Source organism: Plecotus auritus, assembly GCF_963455305.1.
Source record: "Plecotus auritus genome assembly, chromosome: 6".
Lineage (NCBI taxonomy): Eukaryota > Metazoa > Chordata > Mammalia > Chiroptera > Vespertilionidae > Plecotus > Plecotus auritus.
In genome coordinates this window covers 149,690,870-149,713,198 of record NC_137773.1, presented here as the reverse complement: position 1 = coordinate 149,713,198, position 22,329 = coordinate 149,690,870, and the positions used below count along the sequence as shown (strand labels likewise).

The 22,329-nt window shown below is 50.1% G+C and overlaps 1 protein-coding gene across 2 annotated transcripts in view; it reads left to right on the top strand.

Moving 5' to 3' along the window:
- Nucleotides 1-22,329, top strand: part of EPHB1 (EPH receptor B1) — a 422,752-nt gene that overhangs the window by 116,977 nt on the left and 283,446 nt on the right. For both annotated transcript variants that reach the window (XR_013960832.1, XM_080672572.1), the window contains exon 2: nucleotides 19,593-19,657. Coding sequence is in view for 1 of the 2 variants with exons in the window: in XM_080672572.1 (XP_080528698.1) it covers nucleotides 19,593-19,657 (65 nt within the window). In the remaining variant the exon portion in view is untranslated. The remainder of the gene's footprint in view (nucleotides 1-19,592; nucleotides 19,658-22,329) is intronic.

The window sequence follows — 22,329 nt, the reverse complement described above, 5'->3', positions numbered from 1 at the left end:
ACTGGTGAAGGGGCTTGCCCCAGGCAAGGGGTTGCCTCCTACCCCTTCCACTTCCTACTGCCCCCTCTTGAAATGGGCACAGTTTGGGGAGCTGGGCAGGGATTTCTACCAAGGAGCGAGCGGAGAATTACCAAATCAGGATCGATGGATTGTTTAGTGCACCAGAGTCGTACCAAAGTGGAATATTGTCATTAAGTTCACCTTAAAGGATAGAGAAAGTAAACAGTCTGTGCCCTGTCATTTTGCCTTCTTTTCTTATTAGGATATTTTCCACCTTGCCAGAGAAGACACGGCATTGCTCGTGTTTATGTGGGAGGGTCCTTCGCCCCCTGACATTTAACTAGATATGACTCCACCACAGGCCTGGGCCCCCTCCCATCTGGCTTCACACTAGCTCCTAAGCCATGTGGGTGGAAGGCTGAGAAATGGTGAGGCTGGCCCTGTGTTCTGCAGCTGACACCAGCCTGGCTCTGCAGTGGCCATACTTTCCACGGTCCTCTCTCTTTGGCACCCAGAGTACTTGTCCAGTGGCAGCTACTGAGGATTACATTTGTTTCTGGAGCCCCACTTATCATCTCACCCCTTCATCCCCGCTCTGAAGAACCTTGCAGGAAGAACATTGGTTTAACTAAGTTTCCTAACCAATGTGCCTACACAACCTATTTTTCCCTTGAAACACGTATTCTCTTTCCCCAGTTCCACAGATTACCTTTTGGAAAACATTGCTCCCAAACATTGCTCTTTTCATTTCTCCTCCCACTGAAATTCTTTGTATAATCCAAGCTGTGCCTATAGTCTGCCTCCAGCAGGAAGTCTTCCCTGACCACTCCAGGCATCTGTTCCTCTCTCCTCCCCAGGGCCCTGGTAGTCTGTACCAATTAGTTTTAAAGCTTCTTTTGGAGATTGAGGTGATGAGGGGCATTTCTCAGGATAGCCACAAGCCCCAGGGTCATGGCTTTCCAAGAATCTGGCCACTACTCTCAGATGACCCTCCAATCTCTGCTGTCATTTGCCTTATTTCCTCACTCCATTGTCCCAATGCCCCTGAACTCAGGACCTCCTATGCCAAGACAGAGATCTCCATAGCTTTCAGGCCAGAGCCTTGGCCATCTGTCCACCCACCCCTGTCCCAACCTGAGGTCTAGAGACCACCAATCACCAGCTCAGGCAGCCCTGGCCATTCATGTACCAAGCAGGTGCATTTTTATGATGTGCCTGGGGCTGAGGACATAGGCATGGACAAGACAGACCATGCCCTTGGGATCAGGGAAGTGATATGCCATTCCCTGCTGAGTTAGCTTCCTATGACTGCTGTAAATAATCACCACAAGCCAGGGGCTTAAAACATAGAAATGTATTCCCTCACCATTCTAGAGGCCACAGGAGCCTGAAATAAATCTGTTGGCAGAGTTGGTTCCTTCTGGAAGCTCTGAGGGAGAATCCATTCAATGACTGTCTCCTAACTTTTGGTACTTGAGACAATCCTTGCTGTTCTTTGGTGATAGCCTCATAAATTTACTCTCTGCCTGTCTTCACATGGCCTTTCCTGTGTATTTCTGTGCATCCAAGCTCTCTTTTCTCTTACAATGACACCAGTCATTGGATATAGGACCCACCATAGATCTAGGATGATCTCATCTTGAAATCCGTAACTTAATCACATCACTAAAGACCCTATTTTGAAATAAAGTTACATTCACTGGTCCTGGGGTCTAGGACTTAGATATATCTTTTGGGGGACACATTCAATCCAGTACACAGGCCCTTGCTTCTCCTCATTGGAGGTATGATGAGGGTCCCTTCTTCCTCACCCAGGAATCCCAACTGTCACTTCATTATGGCCTACACTCTCAGCCATTCACTGTAATATAATCCGGGCATGGAGAGGACTCATCCTTGGGTCTTAACCTCTCTCTGGCTATTGTCTGTTCTTTGTGGACCCATTAGTTTCCCCTTCACTGCAGGAGGGTATAGGATATAGCAGTGCCGGTGGGGGTGGGGGTGGTGGAAATGGTCACTATGCTAGTTAGAGTTGCTATTTACTCTGGAGGCTCTGAGGAGAGACCATGTTGATGCCAGTTCTCTCTTGCTTCTGAGGTCTGGACCAGTCTGGACTGATGCTCTGCTTATATTTTTTTGTGGTGAGAGGGGCCTTGCTTTGTCCATTTCCCCCCAACTTCCCTCTAGGCTGTGGAAAGTGGGCAGAGCCTTGCCATTTCCCCAAGATTCCTGGACGTGCCTTGACCTGTTGTGATTGAACATCTTGCTGTTGGCTTCCTTTCTGAAGCCCCCTTTGCTCATCTGCTAGCTTCTCTCCCTCTGCCACCTGGTTTTGTTGTGCTATATTTTCTCTCAACTGATCTCCTTCATGCCTATGATTTAGGTCTTATCAGGTTGAAGGGGATGTTCCTTGAGCCCAGGGCTTATGGCCCTCTGAGTGCTCCTATGACAACACATGTCTGTTGAGGTGCCAAGTCTATAGCCCTTAGCTGACAAATACACTAATTATACATGTTCTTCTGTAAGTTTATTAGCAGTTAATGAAACTAGTGCTCCCCACACATGTTTCTCCTGTTTACCTTCAGATCCTCTTGGAAGGACTTAAATTCCCTCCCAAATCTGGTAAACACTAGCTAGCCCAAGAGGATGGCGTCATAGACCAAAATCTGGCCTGTCATCTTCCATAGGTGCCCTTTGCCTAGATTTCCTGTGAATATAAACCTTACTTAATTTTGTTTTTGTTTACTAATTATCCCCAGGTTCCCAGCTGGTGTCTTTCTGATGTGTTGTGAAGGTCACACAGGTTTCTGTGGAAGTTAGTAGGTGTGTTGATAATTGAAAGGGTCCTTCATTATTGTATGCTAAAATAACGAATTAGTTGATCAAAAATTACAAGAATAAATTTAAATATCACTGGTCAAATTCTGTAAGCACATTTGTCTAGGCCAGTGCCCTTGCCTGTCTAGACTAGGGATCCAGCCTGCAGCCTGTGTTCATCCTGAAATGTAATGATAGACTTGAATAGCTACAACAGAGACCTTAGGGCCCATAAAGCCTAAAATATTTACTCCCTGGCCCTTGACAGAAAGTTTGCTGACCACCAGTGTAGACCATCATAATGCACATCAGAGCAGCCCAGCTTCTGAGGGCCATGGTAAATTAAGGCCGCTTGGGAGGGTGTGCTCCTGGGCAGATTGGAGGACTCTCCTAAAGCTGTGTTCCTTCCCAGCCAAGATGGCTGTCACCTTGTAGACATCAAGAAAATGTAAGCCAAGACCCATTCAGTTGATGGTATTATGTCCAGTTGTGTAATGAGATCTCAAACAGTAGGGCACATGTCTGTCTCTTAGTAGTCTTGCGAAAATGTTATATTTATGAAAGCATTTTATAAACTCTTAAGGGCTAGTTATAAAAACCATATGTTAACATCCTTTGTCAAAATGAAATATTTCCATATAAATAGAACAAAATATGTACAAGATCTACATGAAGAAAATTATAAAACTTTCATGAACAAACTTAAAAATTCCCTCAATAAATAGAGAAATATTCCATGTTCATGGATAGGAAGAGTCAATATTGTCAAAATGTCAGTTCTTCCCAACTTGATCTGTGGATTTAATGCAATCACAATCAAAATCCCAGCAAGTTATTTTATGGATGTAGACAAACTGATTCTAAAGTTTATGTGGAAAGACAAAGGACCCAGAATAGCCAACACAATATTGAAGGAGAAGAATAAAGTTGGAAGACTGACACTACCTGATTTCAAAACTTACTATAATGCTACAGTAATCATGTCAGTGTAGTGTTGGCAAAAGAATAGACAAATAAGATTCATGAAGCAGAAGAGAGAGCCCAGAAATAGGCTCACATAATTATACTCAACTGACTTTTGACAAAGGAGCAAAGGGCAATGCAGTGAAGCAAAGATAGTCTCTTAAACAAATGGTCCTGGAACAACTGGTCATCCACATGACAAAAATGAATCTATAGACACAGACCTTACGCTCTTCATAAAGAGCATATGTCTTAAATTTTCATCCAAATGTTTAGAAATAATAATAAATAACATTGATGCGTGGTTATTATTGGTCAAATATAGTAATAGACACTTTGCAAATAGCATTTCACTTGGTCTTTATGATACCTTGAGAAACAAGTATATTATACACATGTTACTGATGAGAAATCTGGGGCTCAGAGAGGTTGTGTGGGTTCTCCAGGGCCACACTGCAATTATCCACACAATCTAGATTAGAACTCATGTCTATTTTATTTCAACTCCAGTGCTCTTTCAGCTGGACCATGGCTGGCTAGGTAGGAGTCCTTCTAGAGGAGGAAGGTGTGTGTTTTCTTCTGCTGGAAGGAAGAGCTTTGCATCGTTTTTCTAAAGGAAGGGCAGATGGGCCCAAGGAGCTTGGTGAAACATAAAGAAAATACAGCTCAGTTGTCTCTGGCAATTCTCAGATTTAACACCAAGTTTTGGCTGTTGCAGAGTGAAGCTCCGTGTTGTCTTGCTGAGATGTGAACTTGAATCATAGCACCAAGGGGGCTTTCAGGAGGGACACAGTTGCTGCTATTTGCCATTTGTCATCATTACAATATGTTACATACATTAGAGTAACTTACAAAGTGGGGAAAAGGTGACCCCCTCCCTCTCTAGAAAGCCAGCAGTGGTACTAGTGATGGAAATCAAGAGAAGGTAAAGAGAAGAGACATCCTTCAAGAGAGTGTACACTTGGTTGTATTACTCACTCTAAAAAGTAATAGAAGTTTTGGGACACATCCACATTTAGATATCATCAATTGAGTCTACCTTGGAAGTGAAGAATAACTGCCCATACACATGCTTGCCTCACATGCACTTTCCCCTCCAGTATGCCAGAACCTGGCCTTCCATCTCCAGGTCTTCAACATGTTGCTGCCCTAAAATTCAGGGTCTCCTAGTATAGAGTTAGGGACCAGTACATTCCAGATAAGCTTCATCCCTGAGACGCTGTAGGTGAGGGCAGGTGGCCCCACTAGGGTCTCATTTTCTCACTGATTCAGTAATTGACCCATTCATCCATCCTCACAGGGGATGTGTACAGGCCAGTGCTCTGTGTCTGACCCTCACCTGGGCACCATTAGAGAGCCCATAGTGCACTTTTTCTCCATTGCAAGCCCTCTCATCTCAGATTCCAAACACAAGATGTGGGGCCTTCTGCATATGCACCTAGAGGCCTCAGGGAATCAGGGATGGAGGTGCTCGTATTCCCCGTGAATGTGTGGAGTAGAGTCCTTGCCAGGCCTGTCAATCTGCACTGTGTGAAGGGAAATGGGGCTTTTGTGAGTTTTCAAGAGAATCTGCTGGCCCATTGTCTGGGCCCAGCTCTCCACAGAACTCCGTTAGGACAGGGGTGGGCTGGGAAAGGCCGGATGTATTCTCAGCCAGGGCTGAAAACACTATTCATCACAGAAACACCCTGTTAAGCAGCAACAAGAGTACAAGGAGGGAGGAGGCAGACAGAGGAGGTGTGAGGGGTGAGGAGGGAAGAGAGGGCAGGACTGGGAGGAGGCAGGCGAGGGCCAGGAGGAAGAGCACCCACTGCAGGTAAGGGGAGCTGCTTCTTGGAAACCTTCAGGTCCTGGGGATGGAACCAGAGCTCTGAGGAGCCATACTTCTCCTAGGGACACCCTGGCATGCTCAGTTGGATTAATAAAGGGAATTGATAGGGAGATCAGAGAGAAGTAGGATGTGCCCACAAAGGGGCGGGGGGAAACAGTCCCCTGCCCTCACCTGTGCTGCTCAGACCATGCAAACATGAACTTAGTGGCAGATGCTGCCTGATCAGAAAACAGCACAGATAAGGTGGTGGGGGCTGGAAAAAGAGCTGATGAAACCAGGAGTTTAGGAACTGGGAGAGAAAAAACTCAAAAGGGCCTGCCCTCCTCATAATCTGAAGGGCTGCCATGGAGGAAGGCAAACAGTTGGTTTTGTGGGGGCCCTTTCAGGAGGAGCACAAGGGCCAAAGAAAGGGAATCCCAAGAAGCCAGGTTTCTGACAGTCGGGTCCATCTGATAAGAAAACAGCCTGCTGGGAAAGGTGGTGAGTGCCTCACCTTTGGTGGTATGCAAGCAGAAACTAATGACTAACTGGTGAGGGTGCTATATCAGAGGCCCAAGCTTGGGGAGGAGGAGTCTACAAAACCTCTGGAGCTTTTTAAACCTTGAAGGTTCTGAATCGAAAATGGTGCCTGGATTTGGGGCTTAATACTCTGCTGCATTTTGATAGGAAGGGATGTGAGTGGGCAGAGGGCATCTGGATCAGTCTTCATTTCAACCTGGAAGGCATGAGACAGAGCTCCAGATCTTGAAGCCAATGAACTAGATCTTTTTCAGTTCAGAAGGAAGAGAATTGCAGATGTCATTTTCTCCCTAAAGCCTGTTCTTTGGGCCAGAAAATCAAAATAGGAAGTCAAGAGGTTCCAATCTCTCAAGGTAGCCTTTGCCCCAACCCAGCAGGGAGAAACCAAGGCCAGGTTAATGGACAACTCTGCCCTTCAGCTCTCAGTGTTGAGAGGAGGAGGTGACATCCAAGTGTCCCAACTACCCAACGTTAGGAGACCAGGAGCTGATTTCAGCTTCCACCCAGGCAATAGCTTCAGTCCAGAAAGGCTGAGAGTGATCAGTCCAACCGCATCCTCTGTCCATTGGGGAGACTGGGCAGAGAGAGGTCCCAGCTCACATCACACACTGATGGCCCAGCGAGGCCTAGACCCCAGGCCAGGTGTCTCCTGTCTATTCCCTCTGACAGGGCCTCCCTTCTCCACATATCACCTTAGCTGCTTGTTAGGTGGGAATAGTTTTATATAATGTCTCCTCTGTAGCTAAGAGTGCTGAACTAAGGCCCGCGGCATCCAGGTTGTGGTGGAGAATTCATCTAGTCCCCCTAGCTGCCAACTCAGGGCCCTGGTAGCTGTGGGAAGTCTTAGGCCCCAGACTTCCCCCTGCTGCCATCATGCAGCAGGGGGCAGATCAGATGCTCACAGCCAGAGAAGGAGGGCAGCACAAGTCTGACCACCAGGCCTGCTTGCCCTCAGCTGTGGCAACCCAGCGGGACCCCTCTCAGGCCAAGAAGGGAGTTTTGCCTGGACCTTTGAATCCCTCTGAAGACATTTCTGCACAAAGCATGCACTGCAAGAGTTTGCAAGGCTTGGGGAAGACGGTTATGGCATCGAGACTATTTGGGATCTCAGGGAATGCTAGATGCCAGGAGCCGGTCAATGCTATTGATTGGGAAACACAAATAGAAGTCTTCCCAGGCTCTCGCCAGATGTCTTGGCCATGATAGAGAGGCTTCAGGAGCATGAGTGACAGGCAGGCTATATAGGTTTTCCCTGCCAAGGAGATGATGAGTGGCAGAAGGTCCATTCTTGGAGGCAGGAGGCATCGTGGAGTTAGGGGAGCAGCTCTGGAGGGGCCTTGGGCATCACCCCTTTGACTCCCCCCTACAGCCTCACAGGTTGTGGAGGCCAGAACTACGATCTCACAGCCAAGTATGAACCATTCCCCTAGTAGACTCCTCTTATGCCTGCTCCTGGTGGTCCATTACTCCCATCACCACCTGCCTCCCTTCAACCCTCAGTACAGTTAACAATGGTCATGTGGTGCAATAGGACAGGGTTAGGACCCAGGGTAGACAGGCCATTGCAAACAGAATCAACCCTACAGAACAGGGGCAGAATGATAAAAAGCAGAGTGCTTGAGACCTGCACTGAGCAGTGACTGGAGTCATTGGGGAGGCCTCCTGGAGGAAGAGTGACTGGGCCTCTGCCTTTCAGCCTGCAGCCTTTGAGCTCCCAGGCCTGCTTCACACAGCAGGGCCGGGCCCATCACCAGCTCCCCAGCAATGGCTGTGCATCATCGCATATGAGGTGCCCATGGAGGAGTGACATCACTGGCATGGCTTTCGCAAAGCCTACAGGCCACTGGGCCAGGAAACCAGAGGCCATGACACAGAACGTAGGCCCTACAGAACTGGGGTGCCCGAGGGGATGGCCTACATCTTCAGGGGTAGGAGGAGAACAAGGCTGATAGGTCAGGTGGGATTTCAGAGGGTCCAGAGGGACCACGCTGGACCTGAGAAAGCTGGAGGGGTTGGGTGGGATGAAGACAGATTTTCTCTGGGGGACCTGGGCAGTGAGTCTTAGGGGCAGCAGTAGGCCAGCCTGGCTCTCTGGAGAGGGAAGGGTGGATTTCTAAGTGTGGGGTATCATGGGCAGGGAGGCAGGGCAAGAGGGTCTTATGCAGGGAGAGCAATGCCATGGGGTGGGCAGCCACTTGGAAGAGGGTGTCAGCACAGAGGGTTAACACCTGGTGGGAGGTACACTGGTGCTCTCAGAGTCACTCAGCACTGGTGGCCCCTGGGGACTCAGCAGCCCCAGTCTGGTCCAGGATAGGTCCAGCTGATCACAAGAGCCTGCCTGGCCAACCCCCACTCCTTCCTTCTCTGACTGGTTGCTCCTCACCTGGCATATCCTCCAAACCCCTACCACAGCCATCCCCCCAGGGGCCGCTGGCTTTCTCTGGCTGCTGGCAGTGCATGCAGGGCCTCTAGGGGCACAGCCCAGTGCCAGTGACTCTGAGAGTTACTATGCCACAGATCAATCTGGGATGAGGGTGCAGGAGGGCTGGGAAGGGGAGGCAGACGGCAGCATGTTCTTCTGATTAACGAGCTTGGGCCACCATCCATCGCCAGCCTTCATTAGGGCTGCAGACAGTCATTTTGCATGGGCGTGCGGGCTCTCCTCCCCGCTCTTCTCCAGGGTGATTGATGCCCCCCTGGGTGCCCACATCTCTCAGAAAGTGAGAGGCCCTTTCTCCTTGTGCCCATGAGGAAAAGGAGGCAGCAGCTCATTATACATGGTTCTTACCCACGTATCATTGGCGCCAACTCATGGGTCTGTCAGAGTGGCCGGGGAAAACAGATTTAATCTTCCTTAGAATTCCTGGTCCTGGAAGACTGGAAAATGCCAAGCTCCTCAATTTTAATAGGTCTTTGACTCTCCCCACGAAAATGCAAATAGGTAACGCTGAGCAGCTGCGGGCTCTTGGCCAGGTCTACGTCATCAGTGTTGGGCTATTGATTTAAATGATGTCCCTGAACCACTGCATCCCTGTGTAGTTCTCTCTTCTCTTTCTGTCCCTTAGACGTCTCTCACTTTGCTGCTGGATGGGGCAGAAAGGTATGTCCTGCGTTGTTGTCGGGGAGGCATCTGGGTGAGGAGGAGGTGAGGCCTGGGAAGACGCTTGGCTGCAGGTCTGGTTAAAGGCCTGGGAGTGGGTAGGACTGGCAGCAGTCACGCCTGGGCTTGAGGGCGGCCTCAGAGGTCTGCTCTGCTGTGCCCACTGACACCATCTGGCCAGTTAGCTTCTGCCTGCAGATGTTTTGATGCTGGAGCCGTCTGGATATCCCCAGCCAGGGGTGGTGAGACGACTTTCTTGTTAGTTCTCTGGCTGTGGCATATCTTCAAACTTAGAAGGAATACACGTGGATCTGAAAGGGTGTCTGGCCATTGTAAAGGATGAGAGATTACAGATATCAGAATGGGAAAGGGAACTGAGACTGAAGGGAAAGAAGAAATGTGGAAAAAGAAAGACTGTTTGGGGCTTGTACCCAAATGGAAGGCTTTTGGTCTTCCCTTCTCCCTGTTCCTGTGTTTAGTCTCGTGCTCAGTGCTTCTCTTTTGTTGGAAAACATCTACCAGCCCTTGCATCACCTGGTCCCCATCTCAATCAATGACCTATATGGAGATGAGAGGTTGTGCTAGAGATGGGGAGGCCGAGCTGAGGGGGAGAACACTATTGAAATCATTTCGCTGTAAAGAAAACCTACCAGGACTGATACAGCAGGAAGATTAGTAGCAGGTCAACTAGAAGGATAACAGGACAGACACTGTGGCCACCCTGTCTTTGTTCTGGAGCGCTACCCTGACCTTGGCCTCTTGGGAAAACTCAAAGGGTAGTGGAACTGCTTGCTGACCACTTCCCAAGGGCTACGGATGCAAGGAAAGACTCTTGTCTGAAGTTCTTGTGGCCTCACCAGAGGGACACTCTCTGGTGGCACATGGACAGTAGATAGGAGAGGAACCCACTGCTCAGTGCCTGCAAGGACTGGGGTTCAGAGGGGGGAAGTACTGGGAGCGCTGGCTTTGGGATGTGGTGTTCATCAAAGCAGAACCAGTTGGTGGAGCCCCTTAAACTCCAGCCTGTACCTCTACCTGAGCTCCAGGACACCATGAGGAGCGCCAGGCCCAGGAAAAGTGCAGCACTGCTTCTGGGGTCTCAGTGTGTGTCTGGGGGTGGGGGAGCCACTTGGCTCTCTGAGCTCCTCCTTGTTGGCCTTCCCCATTGCTTCAGACCTGGTTGAGCCATCATACAAGGTCCAGCTAGTCTTCAGGAGCAGCTCACAGGACAGGCATTCAGTGCCCTTGCTGAGGTCGTGGGTCATCCCGATCCCTTATACACAGCAGGGAGAAGGAAGCTACAAGTGTCTCTGTCTGGGTCGGGCAGGGGTGGCTGAGGGGAAACTGGAGTGTGGCTGGAGGACTAAGTGTGGCTTCTCAATCACCCTTCAGTCTCAGTTCCCTTTCCCATTCTGATATCTGTAATAAATAGCTGAGGACGTCAGGCCATGAGAGACTGCCAGGTCCCAACATGGAATGTAACCATGACTACTATTTGAGGACCAACTACGACGTGTCAGAGGCTGCAGGAAGGGCTGGATGAATAGCATCTGATGGGCTCCTCACAAGCATCTGTGACATTGAGGCTATTATCCTCATTTAATGGCTGGCTGGACATCAGCCTTAAGGGTCTAAGTGACTTTCTCAAGGTCGTACAACTGGATAGCGGTGGAGTTGGACCGAAAAAATCAGGTCTGTATGATTCAAGTTCAGTGTGATCAGGACTGGCCACCCTGGCAGGTGGCTACCTCCTTACAGGGAATGCTGCTGGACATGATGGGGACAGGTACAGGAGACATGGGGCTGGCCACCATGACTACTAATTTAAGCCTGAGCATCACCAGGGGCCCGACATGTGGCACAGTCAGAAGAGGTGATTGAGGGGATATTAATGAAGGCACTGTTTACAAAAGTTTGTAGAGTTAAACAAAAAAGGCAACGAGGATGATAACATACTTAAGGACTAGCCGTGGGAGAGGAGGGGGGTTTAAGCACCCTAGGCCTGAAGGACAAGGGTTGGCTCTGTGTTACCAGAAATGGCTGTAGGAAAGAGCCAGCACCCTCTGCAGCTCAGCAGGGAGCAGCCAGGATATACTTCCAGCTCATCACTACCCACACCCTCCGGCTCCCATGGTGAGGGGCCCAGTCACTGTGGTCTACGTGGTCTGCTTCCTGAGACAGAGTGGAGTAGAAAAGGATGGCGAATGGATCTGAAGGAGCGAGTGAAGACTGCCCCTTACCTGCCTGACTAGGTGTCTCTGAAGGAGGCACCTGGCCTTTTTGTGTCTGTATTTCCCATGCGTCTAGCACAGGGCCTGAGTATGCGTTGGAAAAACCCCAACATCCTCTTTTCCTGGCAGTTGATCCTCCCGCTATGGGTTGAATTGTGTCCATCCCAAAAAGGATTTGCCGAAGTCCTAACCTCACAATGTGACCTTATTTGGAAATAGGGTCATTGTGGATTCAGTTAGTTAAGATGAGGTCATACTGAAATAGGGTGCTGTCCTGGTAAGATGAGCCATGTAAGGACAGAGACACATGGAGAGAATGCTATGTGATGACAGCAGCAGATCCTGCAGCGATGCAACTGCCAACCAAGGATTGCCGGCAGACCACCAGAAGCCAGGGAAACTCAAGGAAAGATTCTCCCTACAGCTTAGAGAGGGAACATGGCCCTGCTAACACCTTGAATTTGGACTTTTAACCTCCATAACAGTGAGACAGTACATTTCTGTTGTTTTGAGCCACCTAGATTGTGGTTCTTTGTTATAGAGAATTTCCATCTTTTGTGAGTGAAAAGCATTTTCAGGTTACAAGTGTATAAACTGTGAAGCCACCATAGGACCAAGGTAGGCCTGGGGATTCAGGAGGCAGAGGGTCCGCCCTGGTTACAGAAGTTTCCTTGCCTTGTTTCTTTCTTTTTTTTTGTTTTAATATATTTTTATTGATTTCAGAGAGGAAGGGAGAGGGAGAGAGAGAGAAACATCAATGATGAGAGAGAATCATCGATCAACTGCCTCCTGCATGCACCCTACTGGGGATCGAGCCCACAACCCAGGCATGTACCCTTGACTAGAATCAAACCTGGGACCCTTCAGTCTGCAGGCCAACACTCCATCCACTGAGCCAAACCAGCTGGGGCTCTTGCCATGTTTCTTAGAGACGAGTCTAGGAACAGGAGCCAGAGTGACCCTCTGAGACCACAGGGGAGAGAGACCTTCACAAGCCACATACGAAGTCTGAGGCTGAGCCAGGCAGAGAAGGCAGCCCTTCTGAGGCTGATCCCCTGCCCTTTCCAGCTCCCAGAGGAAGAGGTCATGTCTTGACCCCATGATCTGGTCAGCTTCGCTGGGATCAGTGCCTGGCAGAGCCCTGGGAGGGAGAGGCATCAGAACCGTGCCCCTGGGCCTTCCCACTGGTTCATGGGCTGTGCCCCCTGTGAACCAAGATCAGATCTAGAGCCATCCCAGTCCTTAAGACACATTTCTATGCTATGACCCATCCAAGCTGCAGCTTCCTTCTATTTACGATAATTAATTGCACCTTGGAAAATAAAAGAAACAGAAGGAGAAGGGTGTGGCGGGGAGGACTGCATTGATCTGTGTGTTCTTTAAAAGAGCAAATTTCACAGTTTGTATTTATAATCCAAGTGCCTGTTCCATCTCATTCAGTCAGTCAGCCATTCAGCAGATGGGTTGGCCGGGCTCATTCAGTTTACTCAGGCTTGCTTCTCTTCCCCACCGGCCACTATTACACATCAATCAGTGGAGACATCTACTAGGAGCTGTCTTCGCCTAGCATTTTACACTTGGCAAAGACAGTAAATACATGTTAGTGCAGTGAGTGTTTTCAGGAATGTACAGCGCATCTTTCTGGGCATGGTTGCTCATGGCTGCAGGAGGGAAGGCCTCTATCTTCCTAAGAAGATCAGGCTTGGGCACTCAGATACAGCTTGATTTGCTCCTAGCTGTGGAGCTGGGACTTGAACCCAGGTCTCTGGAGTTGATCGAGCATTTATGCTGTATGGGGACTCCCTAGAAAGGTGGGTGAAGGGCCTCACCGTGGTCAGGGGTGCCCAGCACCAGCACAGTCTAAACTGGGAGTGCGGAGACTATCTTACACATATTTTATTCCTGCCAGTGTGGACTCAGTCCTAGGGCAGGTGTGTGTGTGTGTGTGTGTGTGTGTGTGTGTGTGTGTGTGTGTGTGTGTGAGAGAGAGAGAGAGAGAGAGAGAGAGAGAGAGAGAGAGAAAGGGGTGGTTTCAGTGCCAACCAGGGGCTGGGAAGGAAGGAGGAAGTACCAGCTGCATGCCAGGCTCTGTACACCTGTCATTTTACTCAGCATCCACAACTGTCCCTGGGATCCCTCCTTCCTGCCATTCACTGAGGCTGTAATTGTAGATTTATCTGTATGGTTATTTGATTAAGTTCTGCTTCCCCGCTTGCCTGCAAGCTCCCTGAGGGCTGGATGTCTGTCTGTTCTCTGTCTCGGTGCCTGCACAGTGTTCGCTCCGCCTGAGGCAGCTGCTCAGACAGCCTGTGGTGAATGGATACCAGAGCCCCTTTATGCCCCGTCTTTCAGCCCCTCTTCCATCGATCCCGGCCCTTTGGGAAGGCCAGTGTGGCTTCCAGGCTTCAGTAGTTCTGCGGCCACGAGGGCAGAGCAGGGCGATGCTGGTAGGGCTGCACTGGTCCTTCCCTCTTGAAAGTCCCTGGACTCGCCTTGTCAGATACACATGAGGCACTGCTCCAAGAGCTCTGGAACCCACGTTCCATTTGTATATGTTGTTGTAGATTGTTACCACGACAGAAGGATGTTGTAAATATTTTCGGCTGACTGTCTGAATAATGCCTCTCCAAAAAGAATGGCAGAGCTGTAAGGAGAAGGTTTATTTTTCTCTCTTTCACCGTGATGGGTATCTAATTCATCCCAAATGTCAATACATCCCAAGGTGCCAATCCAGACAGAAAAAGGAAGCGCCTGCAGACCCAGGTGGCAGCTGCCTCTTCCTTCGCTTGGACCCAGCCCCACCACCCGGAGCCCAGGCAGTGTTCCCTACCCCCACCCCCCGCCCCATGGTTGGAGGGGATATCCTGAGGGTTTCCATATCAAACTCACTGTAGGGAAATTGCTCCCTGGGAAATGGGGTTTCTCTGCCAGGCTTCTTATGCACCCCATCCTTCTCAGGTTCTTGCTCCCTTCTTTCTCCCCTTGTGACCTCCCATCCTCTCCTGCTCATGGGCTCCTGCTTCATCCTGTCCACCTGTCTCTGCCCCTTCCCTGTTGTCTCTGTCACCTCTTTCCCAAGAGCCAAAGGAGCTCTCTATTGTACCCTCCCCACCACTGCACACCTCTGAGCCGGGGACGCCAGCGTCTCCCTTTGCCTGCACACAGCGTGATGCTCCCTGTTGGACGGGCCCACGTGTTCCCCTCATGCAGAAGAACCCTTTCCCTTCCTGTGAGTTTTCAAGTTCCCTTCTCATGGGCTCAGCCAGAATAGGATGCCAAGTGTGACTTGGCTTCTTGGCTTCTTGTGTCCCCCCCGCTCTGAACCACAGCTATATCCTCAGTGTATGTTACTCCCTGGTCTTTACAACAATGTAAGGAAGACGGAAAACAAGATATCATTAGATACCTAATGTCACTGATTCTTATAGGTATCTTATAAGAATCTCACAGATACCATCATTGGCTTCTTTTCATAGTTAAGGAAACTGAAGCTTGGAGTGATTAAGTCATAGTAATAATTGCATACGGTTTGCAGTGCCTTATCTCACGCAGTCCTCCCTCCCCCCCCCCCCCCCCAGTCCTGTGTAGTAGCTAGCACTAGCCCTACTCTAAAGATGAGAAGGGAGGGAAGGGGAGAGGGAGAGGGCGAGAGAGGAGGGGAGGGAGAGGACAGAGAGATTGTCCCAAAATAGTGGAAGTGGGGTCTGCACCCAGTCCACCCGCATCAGTGGCCTCTCTCCATTCAGTGTGAGTGCCCTTCCCAGCTCTCCTCCTGTGGGCAGTGAGTGCATCTCCCAGAGGGAGAAGCCAGGCTGTGGGCATGGGTCCCAGAGTCCCGTCCCCTGTAGACATCAGATCTGACAGCAGCACATGCACCTCCAGCTGGTTTGGTCCCCATGCCCCTGTTTGAGAGCAGAAGTGATGGTAAATATTTAATTGTGCTTCCACCATAACTTTCTGCCAGGACTCTCAATATGCTTTATAAATGCAAATGAGCGCACGCTTCCTCTCCTGGGAGATGTAAACCTCCTCAAATCACTTTTATGCAGCCCCCACCAGAGTGTAATGCCATCATCAGGTGCTATCTGTGCCAGGAAAGAAATGGCCCTTAATCATATCGAGTGGATGGTTTACGGTTTCGTGGTCTCTGTCTCCACGGCGGGCGGGATGTGGAGACACAGATACCTCTCGCCGCAACTTCGGTCCACCAACGTGGCTGGAAAGCATTATTGAGAAACAGATTCAATTACAGCACTTGAGCAGGTGACTATGAATATAATGAAATCTTAGATTGTATTCACGGGCTTCGCAGAACAAAGGCGTCTTTGGAAGGTTAGGAGTGAAGGCTGATTCTTAGTTTTGATCTGGACTCTATTTTTCTTGCTGCCCATGTCGTGTCCTCCACCTGTTCACAACTACCTCCACATAATCCTGAGGTTGAGGGGGTGCTTTATTCTGGGGGCTTTTTGTGGCATTTTGGCTTCATGAGGAAGGCCCCGCTGCCAACCCCAGGGTCACGGCAGAGGTTCCGGAAGCCCAGGTGTGCCTGGCAGGCAGCAGGCTGGGATGTGAGGCTGCGGGCGCCAGGGTGGGAGGCTCTGAGACCCTGTAGAAGGCACGGCACATTTCCGTGCCCTGGTCCCTAACGCTGCCACGTGGGTTTGGTGGCTCCTGCCTCAGGCCCACCTGGCAGAGGCATTTTAATCACGAAGATGAATTTCTTCGGAGCCTCATGGAGTGTCTTCTGAGAAGTGTATTATGTAAATTCGGTGTGTCATTATGATCATTATTAGTGCTGTGAAGTGGAGATGAGCGGGAGAGGGAGGGCTGCTCCATGCAGGGATCGGCCTCCCCAGCTGTCAAAGAATCAGGAGAAAACACACTCGAGGAGTCTGTGCCACTTCTGCCGCTCCCTCAGATGTTCACGGGTCTGACTCTCAATCAAAACCCAAACTCAAGTGGGCAAGAAAAGGCAGCCTGCTCTACCTACCTTACTCCCTTTGGTTTGCAGTTAGAAAACTGGTTCCAGGGGCTGGCAGAAATATAATCTAGGCCACACATAGGGTATGTACTTGTGGAGGCGGGTGCCTCGCTGGCCCTGTTGGCTCCTGACCACATGGGCCCCTGTTGAGATACCCTGTACCCTATCTGACCCTTGCTCACTGTCCATGCAGGTCACCCCTGGGACATTCCAGGCCCCCTTCATTAGACCCTGTTCAGATCCTAAGTCTCCATCTGTGTCATGTCAGCTTGGTGGGGTCACTCGCTGCTGCGTCACCACATTGGGGTGTTGGATGTCCATTACCCTTTCACCTCAAAAGATTCCTACCATTATCTCTTCTCTGGGATTGAGCACTGGGAGGCGAGAGCAAAGGGAACCCTCTTCTCCACACAGCTCCTCATTCATCACTTCTTCTTTCATTTCCTTGGTCTTGCCCATGGGTTTGTTCCCAAACCTTTGATTTATGCCAGGCGCCCTTCCCTTTCCTAAGGAGCCAAGATTTTATAGCCCTGCATTCTTCATTCCTATCTCCCATCTCCCACCTGAAGCAGTGAGCAGAGACTGGCTGGTCATGTGAGGTGGAGGGAGGGCTGTTCAGGAGCAAAAGGGAACAGGGGAAGGAAAAACCCAAACCTCCGTACGTTGTATATTCTCATTTGCTGAGCGGGTAGGACGTGCTGTGCAGGTTCCTTGGATACAAGCCCCGGGAAATCCAGGTGGATAGGACACCTCCACCAGCCCATACAGCACCACTGTGTGAATTTAAAAGGTGACCCTCTGAACAACTAGATATCCACATGAAAAAACAATTGTATATTTGATTCATACCTTCCGCCTTATGCAAAAATGAACTCAGAAGAGATCATAGACCTAGGTAAGAGAAAGATCTTTGTCATCTTGGGTTAGGCAAAGGTTTCTCAGATATGACACCAAACCATAAAAGACAAAATTGATAAATTAGACTTCATCAAAATTTAAAACTTCTGTTTGTTGAAAGATGTGGATAAAAGAATACCACAGAGTAGGAGAAAATATTTGCAAAGCATATGTCTGATACAGGACTTGTATACAGAATATATAAAGAACTCACCAAACTCAGTAAAAAGAAAACAAACTACCCAATTTAAAAATGGAAAAAGACTGAACAGACCCTTCATCCCCAAAATATACAAATGGCAAATAAGCATGTGAAAGGATGTTTATTATTATTCATCATGAAGGACATGGAAATTAAAACCACAATGAGGTACCACCACACACCTATTAAAATGGCCAGAATTTAAAATGACTGACCATGCCAGTGTGGTGAGGATGTCGAGGACTGGGACTCTCCTAATCTCTCATGTACTAGCCCCGAACTGGAAACAGCATATAAATGGGGAGACAAATTGCAGTATGCCTATACAATGGGATACTACTCGGCAATAAAACGAATGAACTACCGATACAAAGTCAGAAAGAATATATATACTAGAGACACGAGGGGGGGGGGGTCCCTCAGCCAGACCTGCACCCTCTCCAATGTGGGAGCCCTCAGGGAATGTCCTACTGACGGCTTAGGCCTGCTCCCCATGGTTCTCTGCTCTCTGCAGGGCCTGCCTGCTCCACACCACGGCGATGGGCAAGCAGGCCTGCTGGGCGCTGTCTGTGGGCTGTGCTTGCCTGCTCCTGGGTCGCCGCAGCAACGGCCAAGGAGGCCCTGCTGTCTGCTGTCAAGCTGCATGGCCGCCCTCGCCTCCCCGGGGCCAGCAATGGTCCCGGGAGCCTGTGGGCTTGGCACCTGTCCTTGGGACCCAGGCCACTTGGCGCCACCCCGACCCCGGCCACTTGGCGCCTGTGTATGCAAATTAACCTGTCATATTTGTTGGGTTAATTTACATACTCACTCCTGGTGGGCGTCATGGAGGTACGGTCATTTTGCATCTTTCTCTTTCATTAGTGTAGATACTATTGCATTTCTATTTATGTAAAATTCTAGAAAATGCCAATTAATCTATGGTGACAGAAAGCAGATCTGTCATTGCCTGGAGACAGTGAGAGGGTGGGGCAAGGACAGGAGGGAAGGAGGGATCACCAAGGGATAAGGAAACTTCTGGAAATGATGGATATATTTATCATTCTGATTGTGGTGATGGTTTCATGGTATAAATATGTCAGAACTTCTCAAAATTGTACGCCTTGACTATGTGCTGTTTATTGTATGTCATTTCTACCTTAATAAAGCTGTTAAAGAAACAAAGAGGCTGTGGATTTGCTGATCAGGAGCTGGTGGGCTGCTTTTGGGGAGCAGTCTCTAGTAAGGGGGGGGGGGTCAATAGACTGAAGAGGAAAAAGAAAAACATGCCCTGTTCTCAGGACACGTTACTGCTTCCTTCCAGAAATTTGTTGTAATAAACAGCAGCACTATGGTCACTACATGGCACCTGGTGATCCTGGCGTGTGTACTGTAGAGACCCTGATGGCCCAGGAGTCAGGGTGTCTGTCCTTCACTTAATGGCCAGAGGGAGTGGTAACCAGGAAGCAGACTGCTGGGGTCTGACATGTGCATTTGTGTTCTGGGTGAGCCTCCAATAGAATCTTGGGAAAGGGGGTCAGCATATATCTGGGTTCAGGGGACAAAGGGACCTGCAGGAGGGCCAAGTCTTGGGAGAGTGATTGAGTCTAGAGGAGGGAAGTCACCTTAGGGTGTCAACATGGATGCCTGAAGGGGAGGCAGAGGAGAGGAGGGCAGGATGGACAGGTGCGGTTGAGGAGCAGCCCAGTTGGGGGAAGAGTGCAGAAAGAGGTGGCTACTGGGCCTGCATGACCCTGGAAGAGCCTCTAGGGAAAATACTGAGGGAAGAAGCCGTGTCTTGGGGGTAAAGTCGTGGGTGGATAGATGACTTCATCCCACACGGGTGGATTGAGGTCATTGGAGGTAAGAGCTGCGGACCTAGCATCGGGAGACTTGAGGTCTGCCTAGCACTGTACTGAGCTGCACAGTCCTGGCAGACCTCTCCCCTTCTCTGCTTCACAGAGACGCCCAAGGCTCCTGGCACTGCCATTATGCTCATAAGTAACTTCATGGACATAAAGGCCACTATCCAGCAATCCTTCCGACTGACCAGATTTTCTCTTTTTGATCCACAGAAACGTTAATGGACACCAGGACGGCTACCGCAGAGCTGGGCTGGACAGCCAATCCCACATCTGGGGTGAGTCTCAGACCCTCCATCCTTCAATCCTCTGGTAGTCCTGGGCCTATAAGATGGCTGAGGGGGCTGGGGGGCGGGGGGCAGAGGGCGAAGCAGCACCTGCCTAAAGCAGTACCTTTGTGGGGTGGAATGTAGGTGTGAATGGCTGTGTCCATTGCTCCCTACAGAGAGACAAGCCAGGGCTCTCAGACTGACCATCTCGTAACAAAATGACAAAGACCTGGCTCCTAGGTGGCTGGGTCATGCCTATGTGGGAATGGCGGCAGTGGCTGCCAGTGATCTGGGGCAGATCAGAGCTCTGAGATGCCCATGGGGCTGCCAGGAGGGTAAGGGCATGAGGAGGAGCTGGTGTTCAGAAAGGCCATGCTCTCTTCGCCTGGAGCTTGCCTTAGAGAAATGCTCTTCATTCAATAGCTCAGTGTTCATGCACCTGGCCAGACCCCATAGCTACAAAAATGGACCATCCTTGAGAAGATCATGGCCTTCTGGGGGACCACCAAGTTCACAAAGAAGCTGGAGTACATCTCTTATTTGGCAGTAGAGAGATTAACAGGCAGGTGTGGACACAGAGCTGGGAGTGAGAGACTTCGGAGGGAGACAAGGAGCCTTTACGAGCTGGGTCTTATATGAGTCTGATAGGTGGTGAATGGGGAATCTGCAGAGATATTTGGAGTAGGAGGAGTAGTTGATCAAAGGGACGGAGTCATGAAAAGACAGGAGAGAAGAGTCTGCTCATCTGGGGCATGGCAGGGTGTTGCCAGTTCTGAGCTGGACCAGGTGTAGGTTGGAAGGTGGCAGGTAGAGCAGGGCTGTGACTGCCACTGGATTTATCCTGTAGGCAATGAAGAGATCCTGGGCAGGAAAACAAAAGAGTCACACTTGCTGATAAGACTGGGAGAACAGTTGAGATAAAAGCATTTAAGAGACTCTTTCAACTGTCTTGCCTGGGTCAGAAAAGTCTAAATTAAAACGGTACTCAGAGGGCAGATCGAGTGAAGCGAAGGAGAAAACATTGGCAGCATTTAGCAATGGATGGACTGTCAGGCTAGAGGGAGGAGTTGGAGATGAAGTGCCAGTGCCTGGCCTGGGGGACTGGCTAGCTACAGGGCTTCATCACAAAGGGAGAGGATGGAGGGGCGAGTGGGCTCTTCATCCCAGCGAAGGGGTGAACCGGCTGCATCAGGGTGGCCTAGGCTTTGACATCCGTCCCCAACCTCCTGTCTCTTCCCCTGTCTTTGGTAACCTCTGCTCAGGGTCAGGGATTGCTTTGCACCCTGTGGTGCACATTCTGTCCCAACAGGACCAGTTCTGCTGTAGAGACCATTCTAACTGGGCCATTCAGGTAGCAGGGCAGTCCTGACCTCACCTGTGCATACTCCCCGGGCTCTTGCCTTTACTGGGTCCCAGTCCCCAGCATTTAGAGAAACGCACTGCCCCAGGTGCAAGCATCATGCCTTGGGGTGGGAGGGCAAGGATTAGGATGAGCTGGTGTTTCCCAAAGGGGCGGGGTGGGGCGGGGCAGGGGAAATCCTGCTGGCAACACTGGGCAACTAGGGAGCCCTTCCCATTCCTACTGGGGACTTGATGCAAAGCTGATGAGGTGGCAACTTTTCAGGTTGCCTGGGTATTAAGAACTTGCCACTCTTACAAATTATTTTATTGTTTGAAGTTTTCTATGTTTTCACAAGGCATTGGCATGATTTATGGTTATTAGTTTACCCCTTGGTTTAAAGAAGACACACCACCTGTCTTCTTTAAACTTCTGATCTCCCTTTGCAAGAAAGATCGTCCTTTAGGAAAACATTCAAAGTCAAGTGATGCCCTTTAGAGACAGCAGCTGGCTGAACTGCTCTCTGCTTGCTCTCCTCCCCCACCACCCCACCTCCCACCCGCACTGGTTAGCAGTCACTGCTCAGCTGCAGTTCCCTGAGGTCCTCCCTCTTCTCTCAGGGACATACAGCCAGACAGTTTTTCTCCTGGTATCTCGAGCAGCTTCAGAGCCTCTTTTTGGCTTATAGTGAGCAGCAGGAGGGGCAGGCTGGCCCTCATCCTGGGTCGAAAAGAAGGATCAAGGACAATGCTTCCATTCCAAGCCCTCTCCCCATCTCCCTCTGGACAGATGCCTTCGATTCTGTGAACACACCAGTGGCTCCCAAGTGTGTATCCCTGACCCAGGCTCATGTATCCAACTGCCGCGTCTCTCACTGGCTGCTCACAGGCATGTCACCCTCAACATGGCCCAAGCAGAATTCACCCTCCTCTCCTTCCCCGCTTTCCCCCCACTTGGGCTCCATCTGAGCACATTGCAAAGGCCAGAAACTGGAGCCACTCTTGACTTCTCCTTCATCGTCTTCAGGCCTCATCTCACTCAGGCCATCCTCAGGAATGCCTTTGCTGCACCCCTGACCACATTGGGTCTCCTATCACAGGCCCTCTGCATAGCACTTTTCACAGTTGCTAGTTCACATCTCTATGTGTTAGTATTGGACTCATTTCTTTCCTTCCCTCCCCCCACCCCGCACCTCTTACCCCCCATCTATGCTGTAACCTCCAAGGTGTCCAGGACTCTTTCTGTTTGTTCACTGTTGGAAACTGGCACCTAGTTCACTACCTGACAATGTATATTTCTTGAAAGTTTCTGACTTGGGCAAGTGGGATGCTGATGGTGCCAT